General features: G+C 56.5%; 9 protein-coding genes and 1 non-coding gene across 10 annotated transcripts; 4 read left to right on the forward strand and 6 right to left on the reverse strand.

Annotated features, from left to right (window-relative positions):
* The first annotated feature begins 2102 nt into the window (after window positions 1-2102).
* F5144DRAFT_622221 (uncharacterized protein) lies at window positions 2103-4068 on the forward strand. Its single transcript, XM_066792098.1, has 2 exons — window positions 2103-2464; window positions 3378-4068. Exons 1-2 carry the CDS (start codon window positions 2209-2211, stop codon window positions 3953-3955), a joined length of 834 nt encoding a protein of 277 aa, XP_066641643.1. The 5' UTR covers window positions 2103-2208; the 3' UTR covers window positions 3956-4068.
* Window positions 4069-4800: 732 nt separating this feature from the next.
* Window positions 4801-7748, reverse strand: F5144DRAFT_515429 (carbamoyl-phosphate synthase L chain, ATP binding domain-containing protein). Its single transcript, XM_066786608.1, has 3 exons — window positions 5225-7748; window positions 5089-5167; window positions 4801-5036 (listed from the first exon to the last, which is right to left on the reverse strand). The coding sequence occupies exons 1-3, from the start codon at window positions 7321-7323 to the stop codon at window positions 4968-4970; spliced, it is 2247 nt and encodes a 748-aa protein (XP_066641644.1). The 5' UTR covers window positions 7324-7748; the 3' UTR covers window positions 4801-4967.
* On the forward strand, window positions 7749-9129 carry F5144DRAFT_536536 (uncharacterized protein). Its single transcript, XM_066787060.1, has 2 exons — window positions 7749-8299; window positions 8364-9129. Exons 1-2 carry the CDS (start codon window positions 8011-8013, stop codon window positions 8819-8821), a joined length of 747 nt encoding a protein of 248 aa, XP_066641645.1. The 5' UTR covers window positions 7749-8010; the 3' UTR covers window positions 8822-9129.
* A 292-nt stretch (window positions 9130-9421) lies between these two features.
* On the reverse strand, window positions 9422-10182 carry F5144DRAFT_578392 (uncharacterized protein; the record flags this gene model as incomplete). The annotated part of the gene is made up of 1 exon (XM_066789263.1): window positions 9422-10182. A coding segment is annotated over exon 1 (331 nt), but the record flags the coding sequence as incomplete, so codon positions are not given.
* On the reverse strand, window positions 9993-12270 carry F5144DRAFT_300881 (auxin efflux carrier). The gene is made up of 2 exons (XM_066783888.1): window positions 11630-12270; window positions 9993-11574 (listed from the first exon to the last, which is right to left on the reverse strand). Exons 1-2 carry the CDS (start codon window positions 11910-11912, stop codon window positions 10130-10132), a joined length of 1728 nt encoding a protein of 575 aa, XP_066641647.1. The 5' UTR covers window positions 11913-12270; the 3' UTR covers window positions 9993-10129.
* Window positions 12271-14845: 2575 nt separating this feature from the next.
* Window positions 14846-17090, forward strand: F5144DRAFT_300958 (kinase-like domain-containing protein). The gene is made up of 2 exons (XM_066783889.1): window positions 14846-16535; window positions 16590-17090. Exons 1-2 carry the CDS (start codon window positions 14940-14942, stop codon window positions 16998-17000), a joined length of 2007 nt encoding a protein of 668 aa, XP_066641648.1. The 5' UTR covers window positions 14846-14939; the 3' UTR covers window positions 17001-17090.
* Window positions 17091-17946: 856 nt separating this feature from the next.
* On the reverse strand, window positions 17947-18831 carry F5144DRAFT_549589 (SUR7/PalI family-domain-containing protein; the record flags this gene model as incomplete). Its single annotated transcript, XM_066787591.1, has 3 exons — window positions 17947-18205; window positions 18285-18768; window positions 18822-18831. 3 exons carry the CDS (start codon window positions 18829-18831, stop codon window positions 17947-17949), a joined length of 753 nt encoding a protein of 250 aa, XP_066641649.1.
* A 1336-nt stretch (window positions 18832-20167) lies between these two features.
* F5144DRAFT_t129 lies at window positions 20168-20241 on the forward strand. The gene has a single exon. It is a non-coding gene; the product is annotated as a tRNA-Asn (tRNA).
* Window positions 20242-20621: 380 nt separating this feature from the next.
* Window positions 20622-21997, reverse strand: F5144DRAFT_300970 (uncharacterized protein). Its single transcript, XM_066783890.1, has 2 exons — window positions 21733-21997; window positions 20622-21638 (listed from the first exon to the last, which is right to left on the reverse strand). The coding sequence occupies exons 1-2, from the start codon at window positions 21823-21825 to the stop codon at window positions 20667-20669; spliced, it is 1065 nt and encodes a 354-aa protein (XP_066641650.1). The 5' UTR covers window positions 21826-21997; the 3' UTR covers window positions 20622-20666.
* A 428-nt stretch (window positions 21998-22425) lies between these two features.
* Window positions 22426-24534, reverse strand: F5144DRAFT_536547 (signal peptide peptidase-domain-containing protein). The gene is made up of 2 exons (XM_066787061.1): window positions 23429-24534; window positions 22426-23377 (listed from the first exon to the last, which is right to left on the reverse strand). Exons 1-2 carry the CDS (start codon window positions 24307-24309, stop codon window positions 22576-22578), a joined length of 1683 nt encoding a protein of 560 aa, XP_066641651.1. The 5' UTR covers window positions 24310-24534; the 3' UTR covers window positions 22426-22575.
* Window positions 24535-24568: the final 34 nt, after the last annotated feature.

The following is a 24568-nucleotide window of genomic DNA, read 5'->3' on the forward strand; positions in this document are numbered from 1 at the left end:
TTCTATCGGTGCCGTACCGAATCTGGGGGCCGTCTGGTCGGTGGGTGTGACGAGTCGGGGGGTTCCATCCTGCCGGTGCATTGTGGGTAGGGTGATATTTGGTGTCGGGGTGTTTGGGTCGCTGATCGGTAAATGCGAGGTATAGCCTGGGAACTGAGACATATTACGTGCTCATTCCCATTGCATCCGCCCTTTGTCCTCGGGCTAACGTGACTTTGCGGCACAGTCTGTCATGTGTCCTTTTGCAATTACCAGCAATGCGCCCGCGGAGCTGCGGGTGTACGTACTGGGTATAGCTCGCTGTGGGGGCTTTGTTAATTGTAGGCTATGCTGTGACGGTGCGGAGGCAGTAAAGCCGCCCAGTGGGTTTTGACTTACGACGACGTGAGAGGTGCGGTTCCATGATGAACCTGGCATGTTTTACATACAAGTAACTAACCAGTGGAGTCCGACTCCGTTGGTTGTGACTGGCCCAAGATACGAATGTAAACAAACCCCTGAAAGAGGACTGGGGTCACCTTACCGTAGCTCTTCCTGAGAACGATCACCACAATTTGATCATTCTGCAACGGCTCTGGATTCATTAGGGGCGCAACAGTAATTGAGAGTTAGTGTCGGATGGTAGAGATCTATCAAGATAGATAATAATGTAAAGTTCAGAAAAGATAAGCATGCCCTGATGCCTTGATGAGCTTGTTGTGTGGTATGTGTGCTCTGCGAGTTGTTTTCAACCTATGAACTGTTTGAAAAAGGTTTCAGATCGGTTCTTGAAGTGGCTTTTGCACTCTACATATTTGACGCTTATAAAACAAAGTATACATGCTGATCATGGTAGCCTGCCTCATCAAAACGATTCGCAGAAGTGTTATATACCTAGTTAGAGCACTCGCGACATCATAATGTATAACCTAAGAATAGCCTACGAAGATACTAAGGTAGTTAGTTCTCTTTATAGAATAACGTAGCTAGCTATAACATACCTCGTAGTATCGAGGAATAAGACAGTTTTTACTTATTAACTATGTGTGGTTGTTATAGAAATAAGGGGTAGTAGCGAGAAAATCAAGATGAGATGAAAATAACCCCTTCTACAGAAAAGAAAAACATTCAATTACTTTGCAAAACGATTACACATGAATAAAAATGAAAGGAAAACGAGAATGATATATAACTAAGCTACACCAAACTACAAAAAGCTCACCGCCCATCCATCGTCTTCCTTTGATGGGTTGGACGGCTACGAAAACCCCCGAAGGGATTTTACACGCCCGACTGGTAGCTAGCCAGTCAGAAGGGTTTGCCCGTCGGCTGGAAGACTACGGGTACCGCTTCCCGCTACTTCGACCTGGAATCGAACTCACGGCCTCTCAAGTCGTCACTCAAGATTTCGCAAGCTCAGATATCCAGATCACGGATTCTGCACCCCCTAACCGCTGCGCTACGGGTCGGGGGCTTGGTGGCATGGAGCAAGTTGGAACTTCTCTATCAACGGATCTCGGCCTGCCACTGCTTCGTAGCGCGGCGCCCTGCTCCAAGAGCCTGCCAAAGAGGCCGCACACCTCAGTCCCATACCTACAAGCCCACACAGTAATTACAGCCCCGCCCCAATCCAGGCCCAACGAAGCCATTCCCATCGCCATCGCGGTCTCCGTCGCCATCATTAATGCTCTACACAAATCTACACGACCCTCTTCTATCGCCACCACTACAACCCCTCTCTCAAAACTTCACATGCTGCCCCTTCTCAACAATCTGCCCCTCATTAGTACCCCCCCTCGTCTTCCCCTGCCCCCCCACAAACAACGCCTCCGCCGTAACCGTAACCGCTCCGGTAACCGCATCCTCCACCTGCGCATCCACCCAGCATTTATAATGCCTCTTCCCCCTCTCCCGCTCCGGCAAATCCTCCTCCCCCCTCACCTTAACCCTAACCACATAAAACCCATTCGCCATCGTGACCTTCCTATACTCCAGCACCAACCTCGCCGTCATCCCCGTCCGCCCCCCCCACTCCGTCCCCTTAAACGCCGCCCTCCCACAACTCTCATCCAAAATCGTCGCCAAACACCCCCCATGCACCACCCCCGGCCAACCCGCCGTCCCGCCCCCAAAAAACACCACGCTCACCAACTCCCCCGTCCCCCGATTCCACCACACCCGCTGATACCCCCCCACACCCCGCGAACCCGCTAGCCCCCCCGCCATAACATGCTGCGCGCGGTGCGCGGGCGGCAGCGATTCGTACGCGTCCCAGGACTCCCAGGTGGTGGGGTCCGCGGTGAGGTGTTGGATGATGGGGAGCTGGGAGGCTTGTTCGTGCAGGACGCGGATGGTGTAGGCGTCTTCGGGGGTGTTGGGGGTGGGAGGGGGAGGGGGGGAGAGGAGCAGGCGGAGGGAGGAGCCGGCGAGGGCGCCGGCGAGGGTGAAGAGGAGGGCGAGGATGAGGCGCGGGGCGAGGCGGGAGGTTTTCTTGGGGGGTTGTTGTTGTTGCTGGTGTTGTTGTTGCTGTTGCTCTTGCTGCTTGGGGTCTGTGGGGGGAGGTGGTGTCGGGGAAGGATCGACGGAATCTGGTGGTACAGACGCGGCTGGCTGCTCGGGGACGGGAGGTTGTCTCGGTTCTTGCCGGTTGGTTAGGGAGGTCGAGAAGGGTTGTTGTTGGCGGTAGAGGGCTGGGACGATGGGGGATTGTGTTGGGAACGGCCTGGCGGGCAGGCCGGCTGTAATTTTATGGCACCTGGCCGCCCTCAGCAGGTGACGGTACTGTATCCTGGAGGCCATGGCGGCTGTGGTTTCACTGGGGTGAAGGAGTAGGTTGTGGTTTTGGGCAAGATTGAAGTCGCACGGCCCGTTTCGGCATTGGGAACCGACGATCTGCACCCTCCCATTGGCCAATCTCGCTGGTTCCTGAAGGCGTGGGAGGGCGGTGGGGCCTCGGTTCAGGAACCCACTGTGCAATCGAACTCCATGGAGATTGTCGGCCAAATTTCACAGCAGAAACGAAAACGAAAGTCATTTGGCGAAGTCTGGTTTTTTTTTCTGGTTTTTTTTTTTTTCTTCTTTTTTTAAAGAAAAAATTTAAAAGAGACAGCCTTCTTACCCAACTACTTTTGTTGGCACCGATGGAAATCCCTGATGCATAGGTAGGCGAACTCAAACTGTTGTCATTGCGCAACGGGTGGAATACAAATAGTACCTATACAAGCCCCCAAAGCGCCGCTTGGCCTTTATTTAATTTAGCTTCTTCTGTCTAATCGCGCGCACAACAATATCCGCATCTGTTCTTCCCCTCAATCCAACCCTTTTTTTGGAGACCGCTGAAACCGTAGGCATTCAAGTCCCCAAATTATGGACATATTGCTGATAGAGGATCGTGCTAGGCTCTGTTGAATCTGATAACTACGCCTTCGGAACAGCCATGGAACGACTAATTGCTGTGTGCTTGTCCCACCGAGACCACTTCTCCGAAGGACACATGCGGGGAGTTTTCAGCTACGAGGCTTACCACTGGGGCCTCATGATCACGCCCAAGGTCAGTCAAGGACAAGACTGCCACATCTTTGACGCCACCGACGCAACCGAGATCGACCCTGTCACCTTTCGAATGCGTAACCCTACCATGGACTGGTGGTTCCGGGACCAGAAAGATGTCGACCCTGCTCTCAGTCCGAAGCTCATCGGGCGTATCACCATTGGACGCGTACCAGACGAGGTATCGAGCGATGAGGTTTGGCACGTTTTCAAGAATGTTCCTCTGCCAGTCAGAAATCGGGATCCGCAGCAGAGTTGCGTGACATGGGCCGTGAACGCCATTTTGGCCCTCCAAGCTCTAGGTTGGGTACGGGAGTTCGAAATCGATCAGTTCAAAGACTGGGCGCTCTCGTATGCCGATATGAGGATGAAACGGCGACCAGGTTCGAGTGAGGACGAAGTGACGCACTACGGTGTTGAATATTGAGAGTGGGCTTGTATAAGAAGCTTCTCTTTATTGCTTGACGCACTATGGTAGACGGAAGTGTTTAGATACAGGGAGTTACTATTTTTATCCCCCCCGTTGCGCAATGACACCAGTTTGAGTTTGCCTAGTTACCTATGCATCAGGGATCTCCATCGGTGCCAACAACAGTATTCCGGGTACCATCCCGAAAAGCCCTAGTCAATGATGGCGGCGACGCGCCCGTTCCGGACGATGATGTTTTTCGGGGAGAGGTCCGCATGGGTGAAGTGAGCCCGATAAGTTGCATTGTGCACTTTATCGACTTCCCGGCTAAGGAAAGCTGCGACGTCTTTTATGATCAAGTGCCCTCACGCTAATGAATGGAGCTCACTGTGGTTCACTGGTCCAAAAGACCGGGCTCCGATACGGCAGTCATAGGCAGGATTTCGAAGAGCCGAGACACTAGGCCAAGGTGTCGCCCCGAACATACGCCATCTCGATGTAGATGAACCCATCTTCGGCGTGAACAGCGTAGACCTTAGGCACTGGAATATTTGTATGCGAGGCGACGTATTGCATGGCCTCCACCTCGGGTGGATAGCATGGTCCCTTGATGACGCGGTGCCAGCTCACCCTCCTAGTCAAGGGGCCGAGGGGACGGAAGAGTACGCTGCCGAACCAAAGCCGCAGACGTAGTGGGAACAAAGTCCCGATAGACTGGCCCATGGCTGCGGAATAGTATCCGGGGGTTGAGGCAAGAAAGCATTGAAATGTTGCGGCCGGGAGAGAGCCGTTGTTGGGCCGCGATTGTTGTCGTGAAAAGAGGAGTCGTGGGCCCAGCGGTGTGAGACTCTTTATATCAATGACGTCCATTTCATAAGTCTTGGCATGTATCTACGTTCGTTGGTGCTAACTAAGAGAGAGGCCATCTCAAAACGCCATTCCACATTAAGCATCGGATCCAAACAATGTTGAGCTGGAATGAAATACTCAGAGGGTATACAAGATCACTCGCTCAAGCAGACCACCATCATCATTGAGTTGATTCAGCCCCTTCCACATCCTCAAATAGCACCAAGACCGTCCCGGCCTTGCAAATATCCTACACTCTAGTTAGCACACAAATCCACAGACTCGCTCTGCCGGGAACTTACCCCTTCCTTGTGCGCCAGTCTCTTGACTACGCCCTTTTGCGGCGATCGGATGACCGTCTCCATTTTCATGGACTCGATACTGTGACCACACGTCAGTACCACCCCTCGCTTGACCACTCTGCGTGGATCGACTCACACAACAAGCGGAGCGCCCTTCTCAACCTCCTGTCCCTCGGCCACTTCATTCCTCAGAATCTTGCACGGCATGGGGGCCACCACGCTGCCAACAACCTCCTTCAGCCCCAGCGCCTTCTCAAACCAGCCCGGCGTCACCAGCGTCAGCTCCGTCTTCTCCCCCAGCTGAAAGACGGTCAGCTTCTCCGGGGCAGCCGGGTCCTGCACCAGGGTCGACTCGACGCGCGCCATGGGGAAGAAGGAGGTGACCTTGGTCTTGGTGTCGGTCGCAAGACTGGGTTCGCAGACGACGTTCTCAAAAACGACGGGTGTTTCACTGTTGTTCCGTGCCACAGACACGCTGTAGAGCACATTCGCTTGCTGGGCAACTTCCACTTGGACGACCTCGGGCTTCTTCCCCTCGGGAGCGGCATCGTTCCGCACCTGGAAGGCAAACTTGCGCTTGGTCTGCAGCCCCTTCTCGCCGAAGCCGAGCGTCCCGCCGTGTGGCCCGGCGGTGACGTGTGATTTGATCTGCGAGCTGAGCAGGCCCAGCGCGGCCTGCGCAAACACCTCGTCCGAAGTAGGCTTCGCCTGGAAGAGCTCGTCCTTCCACAGGTCGATGAACCCGGTCTCGACGTCGCCCTCGATGAAGGCCTGGCTGCGGCACAGCCGCTTGAGGAACTCGATATTGGTGCTGAGGCCGACGACCTCATACTCGCGCAGCGCGAGCTCCATCTTGCGGATGGCCGTCTCGCGGTCCCGGCCGCGCACAATCAGCTTGGCGATCATGCCGTCGTACGCCTCGGACACGGTGTCGCCTTCGACAAACCCGGCGTCGATGCGCACGTCGGGGTCCGTCGGAGGGGTGACCAGGTGCACCAGCTTGCCCGAGTCGGGGAAGAAGCCCTTCTCGGGATTCTCGGCGTAGATGCGAGCCTCGATGGCGGCGCCGCGCTCGAGGATGCGCGCCTCGATCTCGTCCTGCGTCAGGGGCAACCGCTCGCCGGCAGCGACCCGGAACTGCCACTCGACCAGGTCCGTGCCGGTGACCATTTCACTCACGGGATGCTCCACCTGCAGGCGCGTGTTCATCTCCATGAAGTAGAACTCGCCCGTATCCTTGTCCAGGATGAACTCGACCGTGCCGGCGCCGACGTACCCCACGGCGAGCGCAGCCGTCCTCGCCTTCTCCCAAAGATCATGCCGCGTCACATCATCCAGCAACGGCGCCGGGCTCTCCTCAAGAATCTTCTGATGCCGCCTCTGCACGCTACAATCCCGCTCACCCAGCGCCACGCAATTCCCATACTTATCCGCAAACACCTGCACCTCCACATGCCTCGGCCGCACCACATACTTCTCCACCAACATGACCTCCCCCCCATCCCCAAAACTCGCCCGCGCCTCCGCCCGCGCACTCTTCAACTGCGCCTCAAACTCCTCATCGGTCCTCACAATCCGCATCCCCTTCCCACCCCCGCCCTTAACGCTCTTCAACAGCACCGGATACTTAATCCCCCTCGCCCTCTCCCTCAACTCCCCCGGACTCTGCTCCGCGCCATGATACCCCGGCACGCACGGCACCCCCGCCGCCGTCATAATCTCCTTACTCCTCGCCTTGTCCCCCATATCCGCCATCGCCGCCGCCGGCGGGCCCACGAACACAATCCCGGCCTCCTCGCACGCGCGCGCAAAGGCCGGGTTCTCGGATAGGAAGCCGTAGCCCGGGTGCAGCGCCTGGATGCCGTGCTGGCGGGCGAGCTGCACGATGCGGGGGCCGTCGAGGTAGGCGGAGGGCTGGGCGCCGAGGGCGAGGGAGTGGGGCGCGCAGGCGGCGTGTTGGGAGCTGGCGTCGACGTCGGTGTAGAGGGTCGTGGTGCGGATGCCCATGGCGGCGGCGGTGCGCGCGATGCGGAGCGCGATCTCGCCGCGGTTGGCGATGAGGAGGGTTTTGATCGGGTTGATGGCGGTGGTGGTGTGCGAGCCGGAGGGGTGCGTGGATATGGGGCGCCGGGGGGTGGGGCGTTGTTGTTGGTGCTGGAGGAGGAGGGGGGAGGAGGAGGGAGAGGCGGTGATGGGTGCCCGGAGGCGGCGTGAGGTTCGTTTGAGGGAGCGCATGGTGTGTGGTGTTTGGTGTTGGTGGGATTAGGAGGACTCCGGGGTGTTGATTGTGTGTGGGGAGTAAGGAACTTCAATGGCTCGGAATCAAGGAGTCTCAAGATCAAGAAAAGAGAAGAGCAAGAGGAATTGACGATGGAAATTCAAGAGGTTGAGAGTTGGTAAGTTAAGACCGAGGATGGCACAACGCCGACAGTAGCCGTGACCCCCTGTTTCCCGAACCTAGCATCGGCTCAGCTGCACTGAACCCGTGACCCGAAGGCCGCTCGCTGTCAAGATGTTCTTCGATTTGCAGTCCGTCTTTCTCAATCCAATTGAAATGGGAAATATGGGCTTAATTTAGGGCTTTTTGGTTGGTTTTGTATCCCCCTTGGCCGGACTACGATACACAGATGGAAGGAGGAATACACTTGCAACCCCGGATTTCAGACGTCATGGTACACCACAGCAGGGGTTGAGCGGCTACCCCGCATTAGTCATCCGCCCTGGGGTAAGGCGGCAGGGCGGATCTCTTCCCCACCCAGAATATCTCAGCTCGCAACCCAACTCCAAACATCGAACCACCATCAGCCGCGTCTTCAGACGGTCAAGACCTTCGCGAAATACAAACCAAAACCGACGGGTGTTGTAATTGAATTTTAATAAAGTTTCTGATTTAAAATTTCTGGCGTTTCAAAATCAATCAAGATGGAGCAGCAGCAAATACCCCTCAGCCACGAGGCATCGGCTGGCAACACCAACATGCGCGTGACGGCCTCACTCCCGCAAGAAGTTGTCCAATGCCTAGAGAATGCCCGTTTCCTTCACCTGGCCACTTGCTCCGACAACATCCCTAACGTCTCCCTCATGAACTACACCTACCTCCCGTCCTCGCCCCACTCCCGCTCCCCGATCATCATCATGACCACCAACCCGGCAAGCAAAAAGATGAACAACCTCGCGAGCAACCCCAACGTCTCTCTCCTCGTTCACGACTGTACTCCTCCCCTCCCCTACCACCCCCACCCCACAACATCCACTAACAAACCTCCTCCACCCAGGGGTATCGCACCGGCCAACCCCCACCGCCCAAGCGCGGCGCCTCTCCGACAGCGGCAGCGCCTCACGCTCACCCAACCGTGAGCCCACATCCTCCCTCGCCGCCCTCCTCTTCAACCTCAACACCTCCGCCGTGTCCTCCATCAGCGCCACCATCAACGGCAGCGCCCGGCTGGTCGAGCGCGGGTCCGACGAGGAGAAGTACTACCGCGAGGTGCACCTGGAGAACAACACGTTCGACAACGCAGCCGAGACGGCGGGCCTGTTTGGCGCGGTGGCGGATGGGGCGGGGGGTGCTGGGGATGGTAATGGTGGGGCGAATCGGTATGCGGCGGGCGGGGAGGATGTGAGGGTGATTGTGGTCGGGATACGGGACGTGCGGATTGCGGATTGGAAGGGGGCCGTTACGGACTGGGTGATTGCGGAGCCGGGGGAGGAACCGGTGATAAATGGAGTGTGAGGGGGGGGTGGTTGTTCTGTACAAGTGGGTTGTATGATTCATGAATGAGCGCGTCGGAAATAGATGTCGGTAATAAAAGGAAACCATACGGCAACAGCTCCTAGTAAAGGGGCCCGTATAGTACAAACCTGCGTAGGAGGCTGGCCTCCCTTTCCCCTAGGGAATTATGATGGTAGTCTCGGTATTGATTTTCTCTGCTCCCTATGTTTCTTTCTCCCCCGTATACTCTAACTCCCTATATATCACCTGGGGCATAGCAGCTGAGTAAATACTTCGTTGGGGTACCTCGAAGACCACCATCGCCGGCCTCCTCGCCATTGAGTTGTCCCAATCGGAAATAATCGGTTTGGGAACCCCTGCATCAACGATCTCACAGATTCACCGGGCCGTTGGCATCATACCGTAAATAAAGTTAACAGCCGGTGGCTGATAAAACTGCACAACTCCCCTGAAACCCCCATCGCCGTTGAACGCGCCGCACCCCCGCCGCCCGCCCGCCCCTCCAACGGCCCGGATTATAATTATAGAAACTGGGTCACAATATCAGGCTCAAAGGTTTGGAGATTCCGTAGACACAGTGGAAACGCAGAGAAACAGAGTGCAACCGAGAATAGACATTATTTAGGTATTTGACCCCCAAACGCCAAGGGTGCGTAGTTAACGCCACCACCATTAACCCCAGCCATACAGTCATTATACAATAATCATACCAGGCAGGTCATGCCATTTTCCCCTCCCAACAGCAGTTTCGTTATGCTGTAGTAATAATAATACAGAACCCTCGTCCCCGTAGAGTCATAGCCATACTCGATACCACCCGGTGTCCCAATCTGTCTGCCAGTCCAGACACCAGTCATTCTATTTGTGTTCCTAGTTCCCCCACCAGGTCGGGGCCAGGTGTGGTGTTCCAACCAACCCGACCGACCAGCCCAATGCTTTTCGTAGTAAAAAAAGAGAAATAAGCCGGGTTCCTGTTGCAGGACGAAGCACCCAGAACCAGACGCGGCATTTCCATGCCCACGACCATGCAACATGGTATGCAAAACCCCCCACAAACGCCACCCGTAAAATCCAGATTGTTACAGTCGTCCCGCCCAATGATGGGTGGTATGAAGAGAATCAAGGAAACCGCAGCTGCCAAACTGTCAACCCGCCAAGCCGTTAACCTGCTAACATGCCAATCTACCATCGTCCCAACCCCCGGCGAAACCGCCCTCTCACTTAGCCCACTCCACTACCTCCAACGCACACATAACAAGAATGAGCGTCGACGGTAGGATCCTGTTATGCATTAGCACACACTCATCTTCAAGAACACCACGGAGAACCAAATACATACCAAACGACATAGCTCTGAAACAGGATGCGCCCCATAATCGTCTCATACACATTGTTGATCTGGCAGATCTGCGCCAGCTGCAGGGCGCTGGGGGCGCCGGTGAGGAGGAAGCAAACAATGACAAAGATGGGGTCGTCGAGAATGCTGACGGGGACGAACTTGGCGAACAGGGCCAGGATGGGGGCCATGACCAGGGTGGGCAGCAGCATGCGGCTGACGAGGCTGGCGACAAGCAGGCGCGTGCCGATCTCGCGCTCCTCGGGCTCGACCTCGTCGTCGCGCGCCTGCGTGTTGCGCGCCAGGTTGGCGCCCAGCACGACCAGGATGAGCGGCACGGCGACGCCGGCCGACGAGCTGATGGCGCTGGTGACCGACGTCTTGATGAAGGAGCCCTCGCGGAAGAAGAGGGCCTGCAGCTCGGGGACCGAGGCGATGAAGACGGCGATGAGCATGGCCCAGAGTGGCGGGTTCATGAACTCCCAAAGGAACTTGTAGACGCGCTTCCAGGCGTGGTGGAGCTTCGTGAGCGCGACCTGGACGGGGCGCGGGAGGGAGTTGTATGCGCGCCGGCCGGTCGTCTGGAGGTAGTTCCAATACTTCAGCTCGGCCTTTCTGACGAATCGTCGCACCCGCACGGGGACACCCTTGATACCCGGGGGCGCTTCAAATTCGTCGGTACTGCGGATGCGCGGGAACGAGAGAATCCTGTCGAGGTCTTCGTGCCCCTGGAGATGACCGGTCAGGCCGAGGCCGGTCGTGTCCGGCTTTCCCTTCCCTTTCCGTGGCTCGTCGTGCTCATCGTCCTCTGAGTCGTTCGGTGACGCCCCTGAAGACCCCCCGACAGGCGTTCGACCAGCTGGCTCGTAGTGGGTCCCGGAATCGTCGGTGTGTGCCGGGCTTGAAGGCCGGCCGTAGTCATAGTCTTCGGACTCATCCAGGATGTCGACGCCTTCGATTGAACCGTGCGGCTCATTGTCATACTCCGCATCCTGGTCGTGATAGCGGCCCTCCTCAACGGCCTCATCGGTGTACTCTGGGTACTTTGACTTGGGAGCCAGCAGCACATGGTACCCCCAGCTCCATCTGACCAGCTGCCCGAGTTGCTGGAAGACCAACAGGTAGAGAATACCTCTCGCGGCCACTTCGTCGTCATTGTCACCCGGTATCCTGTCCCAGTGTAGCCCTTTCAACGTCTGGGCGAGCGAGATGACTAGAGAGATGGGCAGCGAGTTGGAGTTGCCAAACACGCCCATGGCCGTGACGAAGTTGGACGCCCGTTTGTTGAAGCCGAAACATCTTGCCACAATTCGAGAGACGAGATACGAGACAAATGTTTGGATGACGAAGATGATGGGGATGATGCCGAGGTCGAGGAGTTTATCGGCGTTCAACTGCGATGCAAGCTTCGTGAAAACTACCAACCGTCAGCCCACAACCCTCACGAGACCATCAATATACCCGCGACTTACTCAAGCATGGCGTAAATAGCATAACATTGAGGTTAGCTAGAAACTTTTGCTTGTCGGCATCGAAATGGCCCAAGCGCGCGATGATGTAACCGGGCAAGCTAACGCAGACGACTTCTAAAACGGCGCCAAAGACGAGGAGAACGAGATTGTCGATGGATGGATGCGCTTCTTGTGGTTTCTTAAAGATGACGAAGGGTGAGGAGGCCGTTACTGACGCAGGGTCCCAGGAGTCGCCCCAAGCAAGCCGCAACGAAGTCGGCGCGCGTATGTCGAGTAAACCCATCAAGTGTCCCCGTTGTTTGATGATTTTCTATCTAGGAGATAGAATTGGTGTGAAACAGGGTCGATAACCTAGAGGGCTGAAGGATACAACCGAAGCCCAATGGCTATTTAATGTTGCGATTGCAGTGTGATGCTGCAATGGCGATCGAGAAGAAGGAGCCCTGAGACACGGGTAAGGATCTGGTGGAGATCCAAGGAGGCGCTTTGTATTCGGTGATACACCAAAGTGTAAGAGGAGCCCCAGGATAACAAAGAGAATTTGCTGATGCCGTTGGCGATCAGTTGGAAGGGATCTGGGGGAGGTTGCAACGAGGAGATGGGATAAATTAAGAAGACCATCTTGGACGGTCTGAAGAATGGCCTCTCTCTTCAATGGTCTCCCCTGGGGCGTAAGGAGCTCCAAGTCGCGCGATAAGGCCAACGCAAGGCGCAGCTGAGTCCCCGTTAAAATGGTACTTAGATTTTGCCCGTATCTTCGAGAAAGATGAGGTTCTCATTAAACGTCATCCTGGCCGCGCGGTCTTGGCAATTCTATCTTGGCGCGAGCCAAGGGATGCCAAGGGGTCGCCAAGCGCCTAGCAGACACTTGGATCGTGAAACGTGCATCAGTGATGACGTTGGGACCAAGACGCAAGAGGGAATTCCAATTCTCAGTCAGGGCAGCGTCGGATTGCGCTTTGATGAATCCCAGGGGCAGTCTTCAAACAAGCATTGACTAATAAATCGGCAACTCACCTCGCGCTTTTGGAAATCTACAACATCGGCACCACTTGCCTTTCCCTTCAGCCCCAGCCTCGCCAAAGACTTTGTCAAGGAGGCGCAGTGTGGCAGTCTGCCCTCTTCTGGGTGGCCTCTGACACAAGAGACTTCATCTCGAAACGTGTTTCCAGCACGGCTTGTGGTTGGCTGTTCTTGACGCAATTCCCGCCACAAAGAGGTTCGAACGCAACAAGCATGTCTTACCGACACTCAGTCCAATCACAGTTTAAGTCGAACGGAAAGGTCATTTTCAGCTGCCGCTGCCGATTGAACGGGCAGCACAGCCAAGAGTATTCGGTGATCGACTCCACCATTTATGTTCTCCGAGGTAAATGAAGCGCGTTATCAGTGCATGGCTTGGCTGCCACAGTCACACTTGAGGGACTCTGGAGAGTCAACTCGAGAGAGTCAAAGTAACCCCCGAAAGTCAAGGTAGCCTCTCGAGGTTGTCGCGGTGGACTTGGGAGTTCAGTTGTTCGGCACTTACGGTTGAGCAAGTGTCACAAGTAAGATATCAAAATCGCCTCGTCGCGGGGATCCAAAAACTTCACCCAGTAACTAGTTAACTAATAGTTAAGGCTGTAGGACAGAAATGTCGGACGCGGCCTTCGTGGCGGTGAAAGCAACGGTGTCTTGAACAGGCTGGGTGAGACAAGGCCAGCAGTTGCTCAAAGTTGGGGCTGTCGAAGACGGCCAGGGCGGGAACCTCCATCTTCTTGTTTCTTCCGCCTTGCCGGGGCTTGCCGGGGCTGTTTGGCGGCCTCCCCCCGATAAGATCGCCGGCGGGGCTGCGGCGATGAGAGCCGACGCGGCCCTTGCTGAGTTGGCCCAATCAACTAACCCCTTAGATTTTGAAGGTTGTTTCAGAAAACAAACGCTAAAACACGGCAACTTCTGCAACTTGCTTTGGCATCTTCAACCGGCCCCACCTGGCCCAACCATGAGCCATCCCCTCGCTGCACCGACCAAGGCCTCGCGGCAAGTTGCCGTGTCAAGATCGCTAGTTTTTCGTACTTCTTCGCTGTTGGGCCGCAGCAAGTTCTTCAGCACCAGCGATTCCCGGGTCGAACCAGAAACCCCCAATGCTGCCCCCCGCATCTTTCGCTTGACTTAAACCCCGACGTCATCCTGCGTGGATGCAGTTGCCTAACCGTCGAGCCGTCATCCTGCTTTGTGGTCCGACAAACCGGTTCGGCATCTCAAAACGAACACACATGGCCTCTAACCCTCCTGGAAAATGAATATGCATATCTAAAAGTAACAATCCTCCGTATTCAACCTTGGTTTAGGCAATCTCTCTTCCAGCAGTCCGCCTCCCATCTCTTGATAGGCGGGGGACAACGCCGCTGCCAATGGCGGGGTTTGGAGCAAACCCCACTGCTTCAACGTCCCCTTCGCCCCCCTTGTCCCCTGAACACGCGAACCTGGATTGAACCCTGGCATTTCGACTCAGGTAGTCAAGGCCCTGGAGGGAAACCGGAGCAAAAGCCCCTACTGGTGCCACACCCCAAAATGTGTGATTGGGACGGAGACAGGCAATCCATCTTGCGCCAGCCTGTTCTCATTTTTGGCAGCCCTGTTTTCTGTTTTCCAAGTTAGACGTAGGCGCGGCGCGGCTCGAAAGGGATACGCCGAAGTACTGTTTTGGGGCAAGAGGACTATCGATTTCGCCCTCGTGGACTGTTGCTTGTTGTCGCGGCTCTGGGGAGCCCGCCTAAGCCCGCCTCCAGGAGCTCCATCCGGCCCGGTAGTGGCCAATCAAACCCCTAAGGGTCAGCTCGGTTTGCCCGCACTGGCCGACTGGGAAAGCCGTTTTGAGGTCTCGATCCCGCTTCCGGCCCAATCCTATCGGACTACTACCTTCCTCGGGGGCAGACTTCCATGCGATAGAATTTTCTCTCGCCTACCCGCAGCAGACTCGACCAATTCTTGAGACGCCTTCCCCACGAGGCTTGCCACCGGTTTAGAAAAGCCAGCGTTGTGATCAACAAGGTTCTTGTCTCACGCTGCCTTGGAAAACGAACAAGAACTGCTCGACCTGTTGCCGGTACCCACACCTCTTGGACCTCAGCGCCTTGCATAGGCAGGCTTGATCTTTTATTTTATTTTGTTGAACAAGCCAACAAGCCCGCAAACCCCAAAGCCCATGAACTAAGCCAGGCCAGCTATAACCCCGAAGACATCCTCCGCGACACATGTTGGGCATCAGGTAGACCGGACCTCCCTACTCAACCCCACCAAACCCCACCTTGCTCCCGGCACCAGCACAATGGCCGACTACGGTGGCACGTCCGAACCCGTCACGCCGGCGGACGAGTATGGGCCGAGCAATCCAGCTTCACCAGGATTTGCCGACGACGATTCCGAGGCAAGCACACCCCTCGACCCCCCAAGTTCGAGCTCCGATGTCCAACCGAGTTTCTCCCCGAGCGAGCCGCCTCGCCGGGTACCTTCCCTACGGACGGTTTCCGATCCGCAAAACCTCACCCACATGAACCCTACTTCGAGCGTCACCGGGCTATTGAATACGGCGAGGAGACCCGCGCCGAGCGCAACTAGTCTGCCATCCGATATTATGCAAAAAGCACGAGCCCTCCAAGAGCAGCGCATGAACATGGCCGCCAGGGCAGCCAGCTCGGCGGCGAACATGAACATAAACATGAACATGAACATGAACATGGCAGGGCCCGGAGGCGGTGGCGGGCAGCCGGGTGGCATGCCTCCCAACCTCAAGCTGCCGCCAAGCATGTCCCGGCCCTTGCCTCCGGGGTTTCCGAAGTCGGCACCCGCAGTACCAAGTGCGAGGAAACCCCCAAGCCTAAGCGAAAGGAGGGCGATGAAGCTGGGGAACTTACCAGGATCTGGAGGTGCATCGCCGAGCCCGACGCCGAAACTGGGGGATCTCGGCGACGACGCGGGGAATCAACCGTCAGTGAACGGGGAGGGGCGAGGTTCCAAGTTGAGCGATTTCAAAAACTATATCGACGCGGATAAGGGCTGGATCACGTTCGATGGCGCGGCAACGATCACGCGGACAGGGGTTAACTTTGCCAATGGCCAAACTTTCTCCATCTCGCTCGACGAGATCGATGTCATGGACGAGCTCGGCAAGGGCAACTACGGAACCGTCTACAAGGTCAGGCATGCCAGGCCGAAAGCACCGCGGTTTGGCCAGGGGTTGAGCAAGTTCAAGTCGTCGGTTTCATTGCAATCGTCGAGCGAGCCGGAGGAGTCGCCGGATGTATCGCCCAGCGGGAACACCGGGCCCACGACGTCAGGGGTGGTCATGGCCATGAAGGAGATCCGACTCGAGCTCGACCAGGCCAAGTTCACCACTATCCTTAAAGAGCTCGTGATCCTGCACGAGTGCGTTTCACCCTACATCATCGACTTCTACGGCGCCTTCTACCAAGAAGGCGCAGTCTACATGTGCATCGAGTATATGGACGGCGGGAGTATCGACAAGTTGTACGTGGGCGGCATCCCCGAAAACGTACTGCGCAAGATCACGTTTGCCACAATCGTTGGTCTTAAGACGCTCAAGGACGACCACAACATCATCCACCGCGACGTGAAACCCACCAACATCCTGGTCAACAGCAACGGGCAGGTCAAAATCTGCGATTTTGGCGTGTCGGGTAACCTGGTGGCCAGCATCGCCAAGACCAACATCGGCTGCCAGAGCTACATGGCGCCGGAGCGCATCAGCGGCGGCGCCATGACCCCAGGTGCCGCAGGTTCCGCAGCCGGGACGTACAACGTACAAAGCGACATCTGGAGTCTCGGGCTAACCATCATCGAATGCGCCATGGGGAAATACCCCTACCCACCCGAGGTATCGAGCACCATCTTCAGCCAGCTCAGCGTAAGCACCCCATCCCCTCCCACCACAAAACCCCAAAACTAACCCACTCCCCAGGCCATCGTCGAAGGCGACCCGCCCGGCCTACCCACCGAAGGCTACTCGGCCCTCGCGCAAGACTTCGTGCAAAGCTGCCTCAACAAAAACCCACACAAACGCCACACCTACCCCATGCTGCTCGCCCACCCCTGGATCAAGACCCTCGGCAAGCCCGAGACCATCGCCGAGGACGCCGAGGCCGAGGCCGCCGCCGCCGACGACGCCCTCGCCGACGCTGCCGGCGAGCTCTCCCTCAACCACCCCTCGGGCCAGGTCGCCGAGGGCGATTATGAGGTCGCGCAGTGGGTGCGCGATGTCCTGGAGCGGAAACGGAAGGGCTTGTTGAGGGATGGGGGGCTGAAGCCGGCGTTGCACGCCGCGCCGCTTGATACCATTAGTCCGGTGGGGAGTCCGTTGGCTGGGGCTTGATGTGGAGGAGGGGGCTGGTTTTCTATCTATCTCTCTAACTCTTTCTCTCTCTCTCTGTGTTATCGGGGGGTTTGAATTCGGGGTATGTTGGTGGGTGGTTGGGGTTGGCCGGGTTTGGGTGGTGGTTCCATTAGTATGTTTACTTACTAAAGGGATGGGCAAAGGGGGGCTCGCGGGGGTCAGGGGTTCTGTTTCTCTTTCGGTTGTGTCCCGCGGAGGCACGGGGCCTTGCTGGGCCCAGGGCGATTATTCCTGGCGGATAAGCGCCTTGCTTGGGCCGTTTGGCCTGAGCAAACATACCATCTTCTTCCTTTCTTGAGTGTCGTGTGTGATATATTTCTTGGTTTGGCCTTTCTCATAATGGATTACCTCCCCGGGGCGGGCATGTGAAATGTGTTTCTTTGCTTGTTCCTTTGGCCGCTTGTTTGTCTCTGTTTCGTTTCGTTGGTCCTTGCATCATGTTACGTGGCGATGAGGTTGGTGTCGTGGGGGGCTCTGTTGTTCGTCGGGAAACTACCTAAATTCAGAGGATCGCATTGGTAGAGAAAGAGGAGTGCGTTCGTGTACACGCTCGCCCTCGAGGAAGATAATGCCGCTCAGACGGAAAAGCCGGGATATAATGGTCCATTTTGGCTGCTCAGTGACACGAGAGAGATTGGTATTAATTAAATATATGGAAGGTTGCTAGCGAATGTCCCCCCTTCCCCTGAATACGCCCTTCGCAATGTGGCTAATAAGATTATGAGGAATCCCAATTCCTCCATGCAAGTATAGCAAACTAGAATGCCGCTGGTATCAATCATAAATAGCGAGGGTATCTTGCGCGCGAGTTGGTTGCAATCTGACCGTCACTACCGCTCCGTCATTTCACATCTCACATCATATCCCATCCACCGTCCTACCTACCCCACTTCTCCTACCACTGGCCGTCAAGCTGCGGTCTCACTCAGGCGTAGTCCTCCTTCACGCGGCGCCCGTCGGTGCGCTTCTGCCAGGGCCAGACGCGGCGCGAACGGCCGGCGGCCCCGGGAGCCGGCGCGACGGTGGCGGTGGTGTCCTTGCGCTTGTTGCGGGCGAGGCAGAAGAGAATGGTGCTGATGAGTAGCAGGGCCCACGCGCCCCAGCTGAAGCCGAATGCGTACCTGCCGAGCGAGGCGTCGCGGCCCTCGCGGATGAAGACGTCGCGCATCTTGACGAAGGTGGCGCTGTGGTTGGGTGGTGCGTTAGTTTAGATGTTTGAGATGAATGGCTATAAGGGGTAGGGGGGACGTTAGGGGGACGTACGTCATCAAGGAGACGGCGAGAGTCAGGAAGAATAGGGCGACGAGCGAGAGCAGCCCTGTAAACACCGAACCTAGCCTGCTGCACAGAGCGAGGAAGCCGGAGAAAAAGGCCAGCACCTCGAAGAACAGGGCGATCAGGAAGAAGACCCATCCGAAGCGCCACATGTACCAGTAGAAGTAGCTGGTAGTATCGTTTCCGTGGCTGCCGATCAGCTCAGACGGAGCGTTGCGGGTGTTGCTAGCCCAGGCGTCGCCCAGGGGGAGGCCCGGGCGCGAGGGGCCGCAGTCGGTGTTGCCGTCGCCGCAGACCTTGAAAAAGGTCCATTGTGAGATGGAGCGCGCGCCTTCGATGCCGGATGTGTCGGCGCGGAGGAAATAGGTCTGGCGGAGCGGCGAGGTGTGTGTGACACCTGAGAGGATGACGAACCAGAGGAGGACGAGCGATCCGGCGACGAGTGTGAGGGCCACTGGGGCTAGACTCGTTGCTGTAGTTGGGGTTAAAAACGGCTACTTGGCGGAATCAAAGAGTAAATCTTACTTCGTGACATCTTAGTTTGCTGGCTTGTGGCGGTGGGACCGATAGAAGGTCAAGTTGCGTGTCCCGGCCCCTTCAGCTTGCGTTTGCGCAATGCGAAGACTACGTAAACGGAGGGTGTCGCAGAGACGAGGTGCAAACCGGTGGAATTACCAGCAAAACTGGGGTAATAAATACCGGCGACTGGTTCTCCTGGCTGCCTTCGCACTCTTAAGACAGTGGCACGCCGGTCTTACTCGAAGACTGATATTGACTTGAGGGAAGCAGTGTGATGGTGTTGTGCGAGCCTGAACGAGTACCGGGAGGTGATAGGGCAGAAATCAATGTGTGGTACCGACTTGGAAGGCACGACCGATAGAAAGATGGGAGTAGAAGAGTTGGGTGAGGATGTCGAGGCGAGAAAGAAAAGTTTACAGATGCGATCAAGCCCGGGGCCGAGTGGATAAAGAGACGGCCAACCATGGTTACGTCGGCAGGCGATGCCCAACTCATCCACCATTGATCAGTAGTCAAGACATCCATCACATCTGATCAAGCTTACCCTGAGTTGCAAGAGGCGTGATTAGTGGTAGTGTCTTGCTAGTGGGACAAAGCTGTGGTGGGTCGGTCTGTAGTTCCCAGCGAAAAAGACCCTTGGATGACGCAAGTCCTTGCAGCCACATCTTGGCAGTAGTGAAACAGCCAATAACCTGAAGACAAAGGTTGAAGCCCCATCCGACAACCGAATCTCCAAAGACCGCGACCCAGAAGACCCAAACGAGGCTCTGTCAAAAGCGACGTCATTCCCGACGGCGGTCAGCTTCTTCTGCGTTAGTTTTGTGCCGGTTGGTCCGATGGGCTGCGCAAAAGTTGAATTTCCCAATCCCCATTTTTACTCTCGCGATGTCGGGCCCATGGGGGTGAGGCCATCGCCGACTCTCCCGGCGATGAAATACAATAGCTAGACTGTTGCCCCTCCCCCACGAGAAAGAGACAGAGCTAGCCAATGTCTCAGTCCCAGCCTCCAGTTGTCATGCCATTATTGGTGCGCCGACAAACTCGATCCCGTCACAGCTGTGACGACTCGTCGTTTTACCCAACATGTCGGTGAAGCCCAGGCTCCGAAGCTTTCACCAGCTCATCCCTGCCATATGCAGTATTTTATCTACAAACTCACTAACCCTCGCAACAACTTTCCCGAGCTAGGTCGCTGAGCTCTGAGCTCCGGGCCCGCTTCCCGCAAAACTTTCAAGCGACCTCCGGGACCCACCATAACCCGCAACCGCAGATCCGAGCAGCCGAAATCCCACACTCTGTCCTCTTGAACGGGGGATCCTACCCAAAACACTAACCATTCAACCATTCATTCATCCTCTGTGGCGCAATTGGCTAGCGCGTCTGACTGTTAATCAGGAGGTTGGAAGTTCGAGCCTTCCCGGAGGAGAATGTGGATGATACTTTTGCTCGATTGAGCTGAGGGTGGGATGCTCTTTTATTCTTTTGCTTCAGGGGTGGTCCTGGCTTAGCTGTTGTGAGCTCAGCTGGGGAAAAAATGTTTCAATTCTGGGCCTCGCCAACCCAGTCGATGCCCTCTTTTTACTCCCAAAGGGGCAAGGGAAGCACGGAGGAACCTAGCGGGATCGATTGGTGCTTTCGATCATGGGACAGCATGCCCAGAGTTCGCACCTGCTTCGCAGCGCTCTGTCTAACCGAGGCAAAGAGATGTGGTCATGGGCCTTTTCGTTTTGTCTCCTACGTCTACCTTCTCCCAGAGGTGTAACAATGTTGCGCGAGGTAAAGATCGTGGTCGCAAATTATGTGGGACATCCCATTCCCCAAAGTATGAGCCAAACATCACATACAACCATATCATCCACTACCCTCCGCAAAGTCCAGAACCTGCTCTAGCGACAACACTTCGTACGGCCCCAGCTCCCACCCCAGCCCATCCTCCTTCCTCCCCGGCGTCCTCACGGCCGTAGCAATCATGTAGTCCTCCCCCATCGACCTCAGACACATATTCACGTCCTCGACCCGCCTCTTCTTGAACCAAATCTCAATGTCCCTCACCACCTCCCCATCCTCCTCCCTCCCCGGCACATCCCACCAAGCCGTGGGCGCCGGCGGCCGAAACCCACGGAACTCCAACTCCTTCAGCCACTCCGCCAGCAGCGCCTCACCAGTCAGCTTCACATAGGCCTCGCGCAGCGCCCACAGCGTATAGAAGGCGCGTAGCTTCGCATCACTGACCCGTTCCACCGTCCCCGCCGCCGCCGCCGCCAGCCCCGGCACGGCCTCCAGCACGCGGTGCTTCAGGTAAGCCACCTCGCCCGGCGCAAACACATCGGCATGCATGTCCACAAACGCCGGCCACCCCTCCCCGGCCAGCATGGCATGGTCGCGCGCCCGCCGCTCCGACGTGCACACCACATCCACCCCCACCTCAACCTCCGCCCCATCCACAGCACTCCCATCACCCACCCCTCGGTACCCCGCCACCGCCACAATCGCCACCACCCCCGCCTGATGCGACACATTGAACGCGACCGGCTGCGCGCCCGTGGCCGGGTCGATCCAGACGGGCTTGGTACGCGCGTCGCGCGTGAAGGGCGTCGCCAGCGTCGCTAACCAGGCTGCTGCCTTTTCCTTACCCGTCGCCGTTGCCGTTGCTGCCGCCGTGCCCGTGCCCGCCGCCGTTGCTGTTGCCGTTGACATCAGCCGTGCCACTGCGTAGTGCTTGAGCAGGGCGGAGGCCAGCGCCATCTTGGCGTCGCGCGCGTGGTGGTAGCGGAGGATGGGCGCGCGGGAGGTGGGCGGGAGGAGGGCGAAGGCGCGCGCGGCCTGGTGGGGGGTGGTTAGTTAGTTAGTTCTGTGGTGGGTTGGGGGAGGTTGCTAAATGGTGATGGGTTAGGGGGTTGAATATGTATGCACTCACGTGGGTTTCAAGTTGCTTTGTTTGGGTCACCTCGGGATACCAGGATCGGGTGTCGAGGATCCATTGCGCGATGACGGGCTCTGCGCGAGACATCTTGGCAATCGGCCCTTATCTGCGAATCTATGTTTTGAGATTCGGTTTTATTTCCGCTTATCCAAAAATGTCAACTGATGGCGAGATATGTCCGGTGTTGTGGGCTTTGGCGGCATCCTCATCAGATGGTTTGAGGTTAAGGGTGAGAGCGTTTGTGAAAGTCGGAGTTCGATGGAGTCAGCCCGAACTGCGGCTGGTCGGAGTCGCCTAGTTGTTCGTGCAGGAGATGCTTCATGCAGTGCAACCTGGTGTGCAAAACCCTCTCCTCTTTCTAAACTCGAGATTTTGACCTCTTTATTGCCTCTTCTTTTTTTATCCTCCCTCAACTTTTGTGGGAGGTCACTATGACTCTCAAAGCCCAATGCCGTTTCCCCGGAATGCAATTGCTTTCCGTATGGTTCGATAAAGCGTCTAGCGTACCTTCCATTTACAATCTCCTTGCTTGGCCAGTGAACACATACCACTGTCCGACTTTTGGTCATTGTTTTGCAGCGGAAAGGAGTTGTATGTACTCCAAGGGTGTCTTGCCTTAAGTCCTTAAAACGGTTGGGTTCCCCCCAGAGACCGGATTTGCGTCACCACTTCAGCTACTAGAAGGAAAACCTCATCTATTTTACTTTCCTGTCTATTAGAATGCAACTCGCTCTTTTTGTTCTATCCCAATTCTATGGGACAACCACCGAGACAAGTTCACCTAAGCCAGCGGAGCATCCGGTATACGTGTAACATAGTACCGGTACGGCCAGCCCCCTAAGCCACCGTCACGATCGCCCGCGGTGCGGTTACCGAAAGCAAAAACAGCTCATGGTGTCCAGGCGTGAGATTGAGAGGGCCCATTTCAAACTCCGCCTCGACCTTTGCTTGCCTCTCCGCCTCCTCCTTTTTCTTGTCTCCGCCCTCCACTTTATCCCCTTCCTCACCACCCCCATCCCTCCTCTTCCCCGCGCTCTCCTTCACCACCTTCCCCGCCCCATCCACCTCCACGACCACATCCTCGGTATCCAGACTTCCGTCCTCCGTGTACCCCCACATATCCTTAATCTCCCCCCTTACCAACCCCGTCAGCCACAGCGACCCCGTCACGCCCGGCACCAGGTACAGCAGCGCCGGCTGGCCATGGTTGAAGACGAGCATGATGATCAGGGTGACGAGCATGCCAGCGGCGTAGCCGGCGAGGGAGGCGTAGAAATAGGGCTTGGGGAAGGCGGTGGCCGAGATGGCGTCGGTGGCCTCGCGCACGGGAGAGAAGCGGCCGAGCGGCGTCGTCCAGAACCGGTTGCCCCACTGGCCGCGGGTGTCGACGTAGGGGGCTTTCACGCGCCGGTGCTGCGTGGTGGTGGTTGTCGTTGCGGTGGTCTCGGTTGATAATTGTACCGGCTCCAGCGTGGTCTTCCGCTGGTAATGCTGGTACAGGTCGAAGCGCAGCGCCAGCGCCATCAGCATGCCTGGAACTACAATGTCGCCGAGTCCGAGCATGCTGGCGCCTTTTGCGCTGGTAAAAACCAGTTTGATAGGAGCGTCGATGCTCTTAGCGACTGCAATCATGAAGGGGCTGGAACAGGGGGGTTAGCGTGAGTAGACTGTGGATGGGGAGGGGGCGTACGTGTAGAAGACCATGACAACGTCATAGACGAAGAGGCTGGCCAAGACCATGCTACCAATGGTGAAGGACGTGGGGGAGATCATCAAGAAGGAGAAGTAGCACATGGCTAAGCTGAGCAGGTTAGAAAGCGCATCCCATCCAAGCCAATGGTACGCTAGAGCAACTGCCCCGGCAATGGAGAAGCGGAACATATCGTTGAGCCGGAGTTCCATCTTGATGAGGAGCCTGCTGTAGATAACAAGTCGAACCGTCCAGTCCTCGGTGAATAAGAAACGCAGCTCCCAGAGAAACTCCCTCGCGCGCCGTGATAGTCTAAGATGGGAAAAACGACCAGGCAATGGGGTTGTCTTCTCCTTGACGACAACCTGGTTGCCGGTGTCCTTGTCGATCACGTATTGACAGCACCGGTCAGAGTCGATATAGTGAACCTGCCCCCTGCCATCCGCCCACGCAGTTGGAAAAACAAGACTTGTCAAATTGTCCAACGCATCGCCAACAAGAGTGCTCAAACCGGCGATCGACATGATGGACATGTAATACCGGAGGATCTTGTTCAGGATGGCCGGGTCCTGCAGCCAGTGGATCAGGTAGTAGAGCCCAATCAGGACGGCGGCGAGCATGAGGGGGAACCGGATGACGTCCGAGGCAACGAGCCCTTCCACGAATTTTTCCTCCTCCCGCTTCTTCTCTCCCTTCTTCGGTTCTGGCGGCGCCGCTGAGGGCGGTCGACGAAGCGAGCCATGGGCGCCAAGCCATATGATGCCAAGTGCGCTGAAGATGACGAGAAGGTACTGGGGTTCTAGAAGCCTCGCAAAAGCGAACACGGGCGGTGATAGCGGAGGTATGTCGGCCACATTTGGGAGGCCGTCCTCCGAAGACATCTTCAGTTATCTTAAGCGCCTTGCTCGGTAGCCAAATTGACCCCGTTGAGGATGTGTGAACCCCAACGGCGATGGCTAATAAAGAGGCCGAATTGCTTCTTAGACAAATCCGACGTATAGATATGCCTAGGCACAAATAATTCAAAAGGCTAAAGGAGTGTGGATGATGAGTCCCTTGGTCGTTGTTGAGCACCAAGATAGAATTGGGATGTTGTCCTCCAGCTGTTCACATGTTTAAGTTCCGTTCTGGGCGTGGCGT

Source organism: Chaetomium tenue (genome assembly GCF_020726465.1).
Source record: "Chaetomium tenue strain MPI-SDFR-AT-0079 chromosome Unknown F5144scaffold_5, whole genome shotgun sequence".
NCBI lineage: Eukaryota > Fungi > Ascomycota > Sordariomycetes > Sordariales > Chaetomiaceae > Chaetomium > Chaetomium tenue.

Excerpts from the sequence above, each read along its gene's own strand:
- F5144DRAFT_622221 (XM_066792098.1), top strand. The coding sequence starts at position 2,209 with ATGCTGCGCGCGGTGCGCGGGCGGCAGCGATTCGTACGCGTCCCAGGA. Across the intron at positions 2,465-3,377 it reads GGCGCGGGGCGAGGCGGGAG|GCTCTGTTGAATCTGATAAC; the intron begins GTTTTCTTGGGG and ends GGATCGTGCTAG.
- F5144DRAFT_515429 (XM_066786608.1), bottom strand. The coding sequence starts at position 7,323 with ATGCGCTCCCTCAAACGAACCTCACGCCGCCTCCGGGCACCCATCACC. Across the intron at positions 5,168-5,224 it reads AAGGGCGCTCCGCTTGTTGT|TATCGAGTCCATGAAAATGG; the intron begins GTGAGTCGATCC and ends GTGTGGTCACAG. Across the intron at positions 5,037-5,088 it reads GACTGGCGCACAAGGAAGGG|GATATTTGCAAGGCCGGGAC; the intron begins GTAAGTTCCCGG and ends ACTAGAGTGTAG.
- F5144DRAFT_536536 (XM_066787060.1), top strand. The coding sequence starts at position 8,011 with ATGGAGCAGCAGCAAATACCCCTCAGCCACGAGGCATCGGCTGGCAAC. Across the intron at positions 8,300-8,363 it reads CTCTCTCCTCGTTCACGACT|GGGTATCGCACCGGCCAACC; the intron begins GTACTCCTCCCC and ends TCCTCCACCCAG.
- F5144DRAFT_300881 (XM_066783888.1), bottom strand. The coding sequence starts at position 11,912 with ATGGGTTTACTCGACATACGCGCGCCGACTTCGTTGCGGCTTGCTTGG. Across the intron at positions 11,575-11,629 it reads GCTATTTACGCCATGCTTGA|TTTTCACGAAGCTTGCATCG; the intron begins GTAAGTCGCGGG and ends GACGGTTGGTAG.
- F5144DRAFT_300958 (XM_066783889.1), top strand. The coding sequence starts at position 14,940 with ATGGCCGACTACGGTGGCACGTCCGAACCCGTCACGCCGGCGGACGAG. Across the intron at positions 16,536-16,589 it reads CCATCTTCAGCCAGCTCAGC|GCCATCGTCGAAGGCGACCC; the intron begins GTAAGCACCCCA and ends CCCACTCCCCAG.
- F5144DRAFT_300970 (XM_066783890.1), bottom strand. The coding sequence starts at position 21,825 with ATGTCTCGCGCAGAGCCCGTCATCGCGCAATGGATCCTCGACACCCGA. Across the intron at positions 21,639-21,732 it reads CAAAGCAACTTGAAACCCAC|GCCGCGCGCGCCTTCGCCCT; the intron begins GTGAGTGCATAC and ends ACCCCCCACCAG.
- F5144DRAFT_536547 (XM_066787061.1), bottom strand. The coding sequence starts at position 24,309 with ATGTCTTCGGAGGACGGCCTCCCAAATGTGGCCGACATACCTCCGCTA. Across the intron at positions 23,378-23,428 it reads GTTGTCATGGTCTTCTACAC|CCCCTTCATGATTGCAGTCG; the intron begins GTACGCCCCCTC and ends CCCCTGTTCCAG.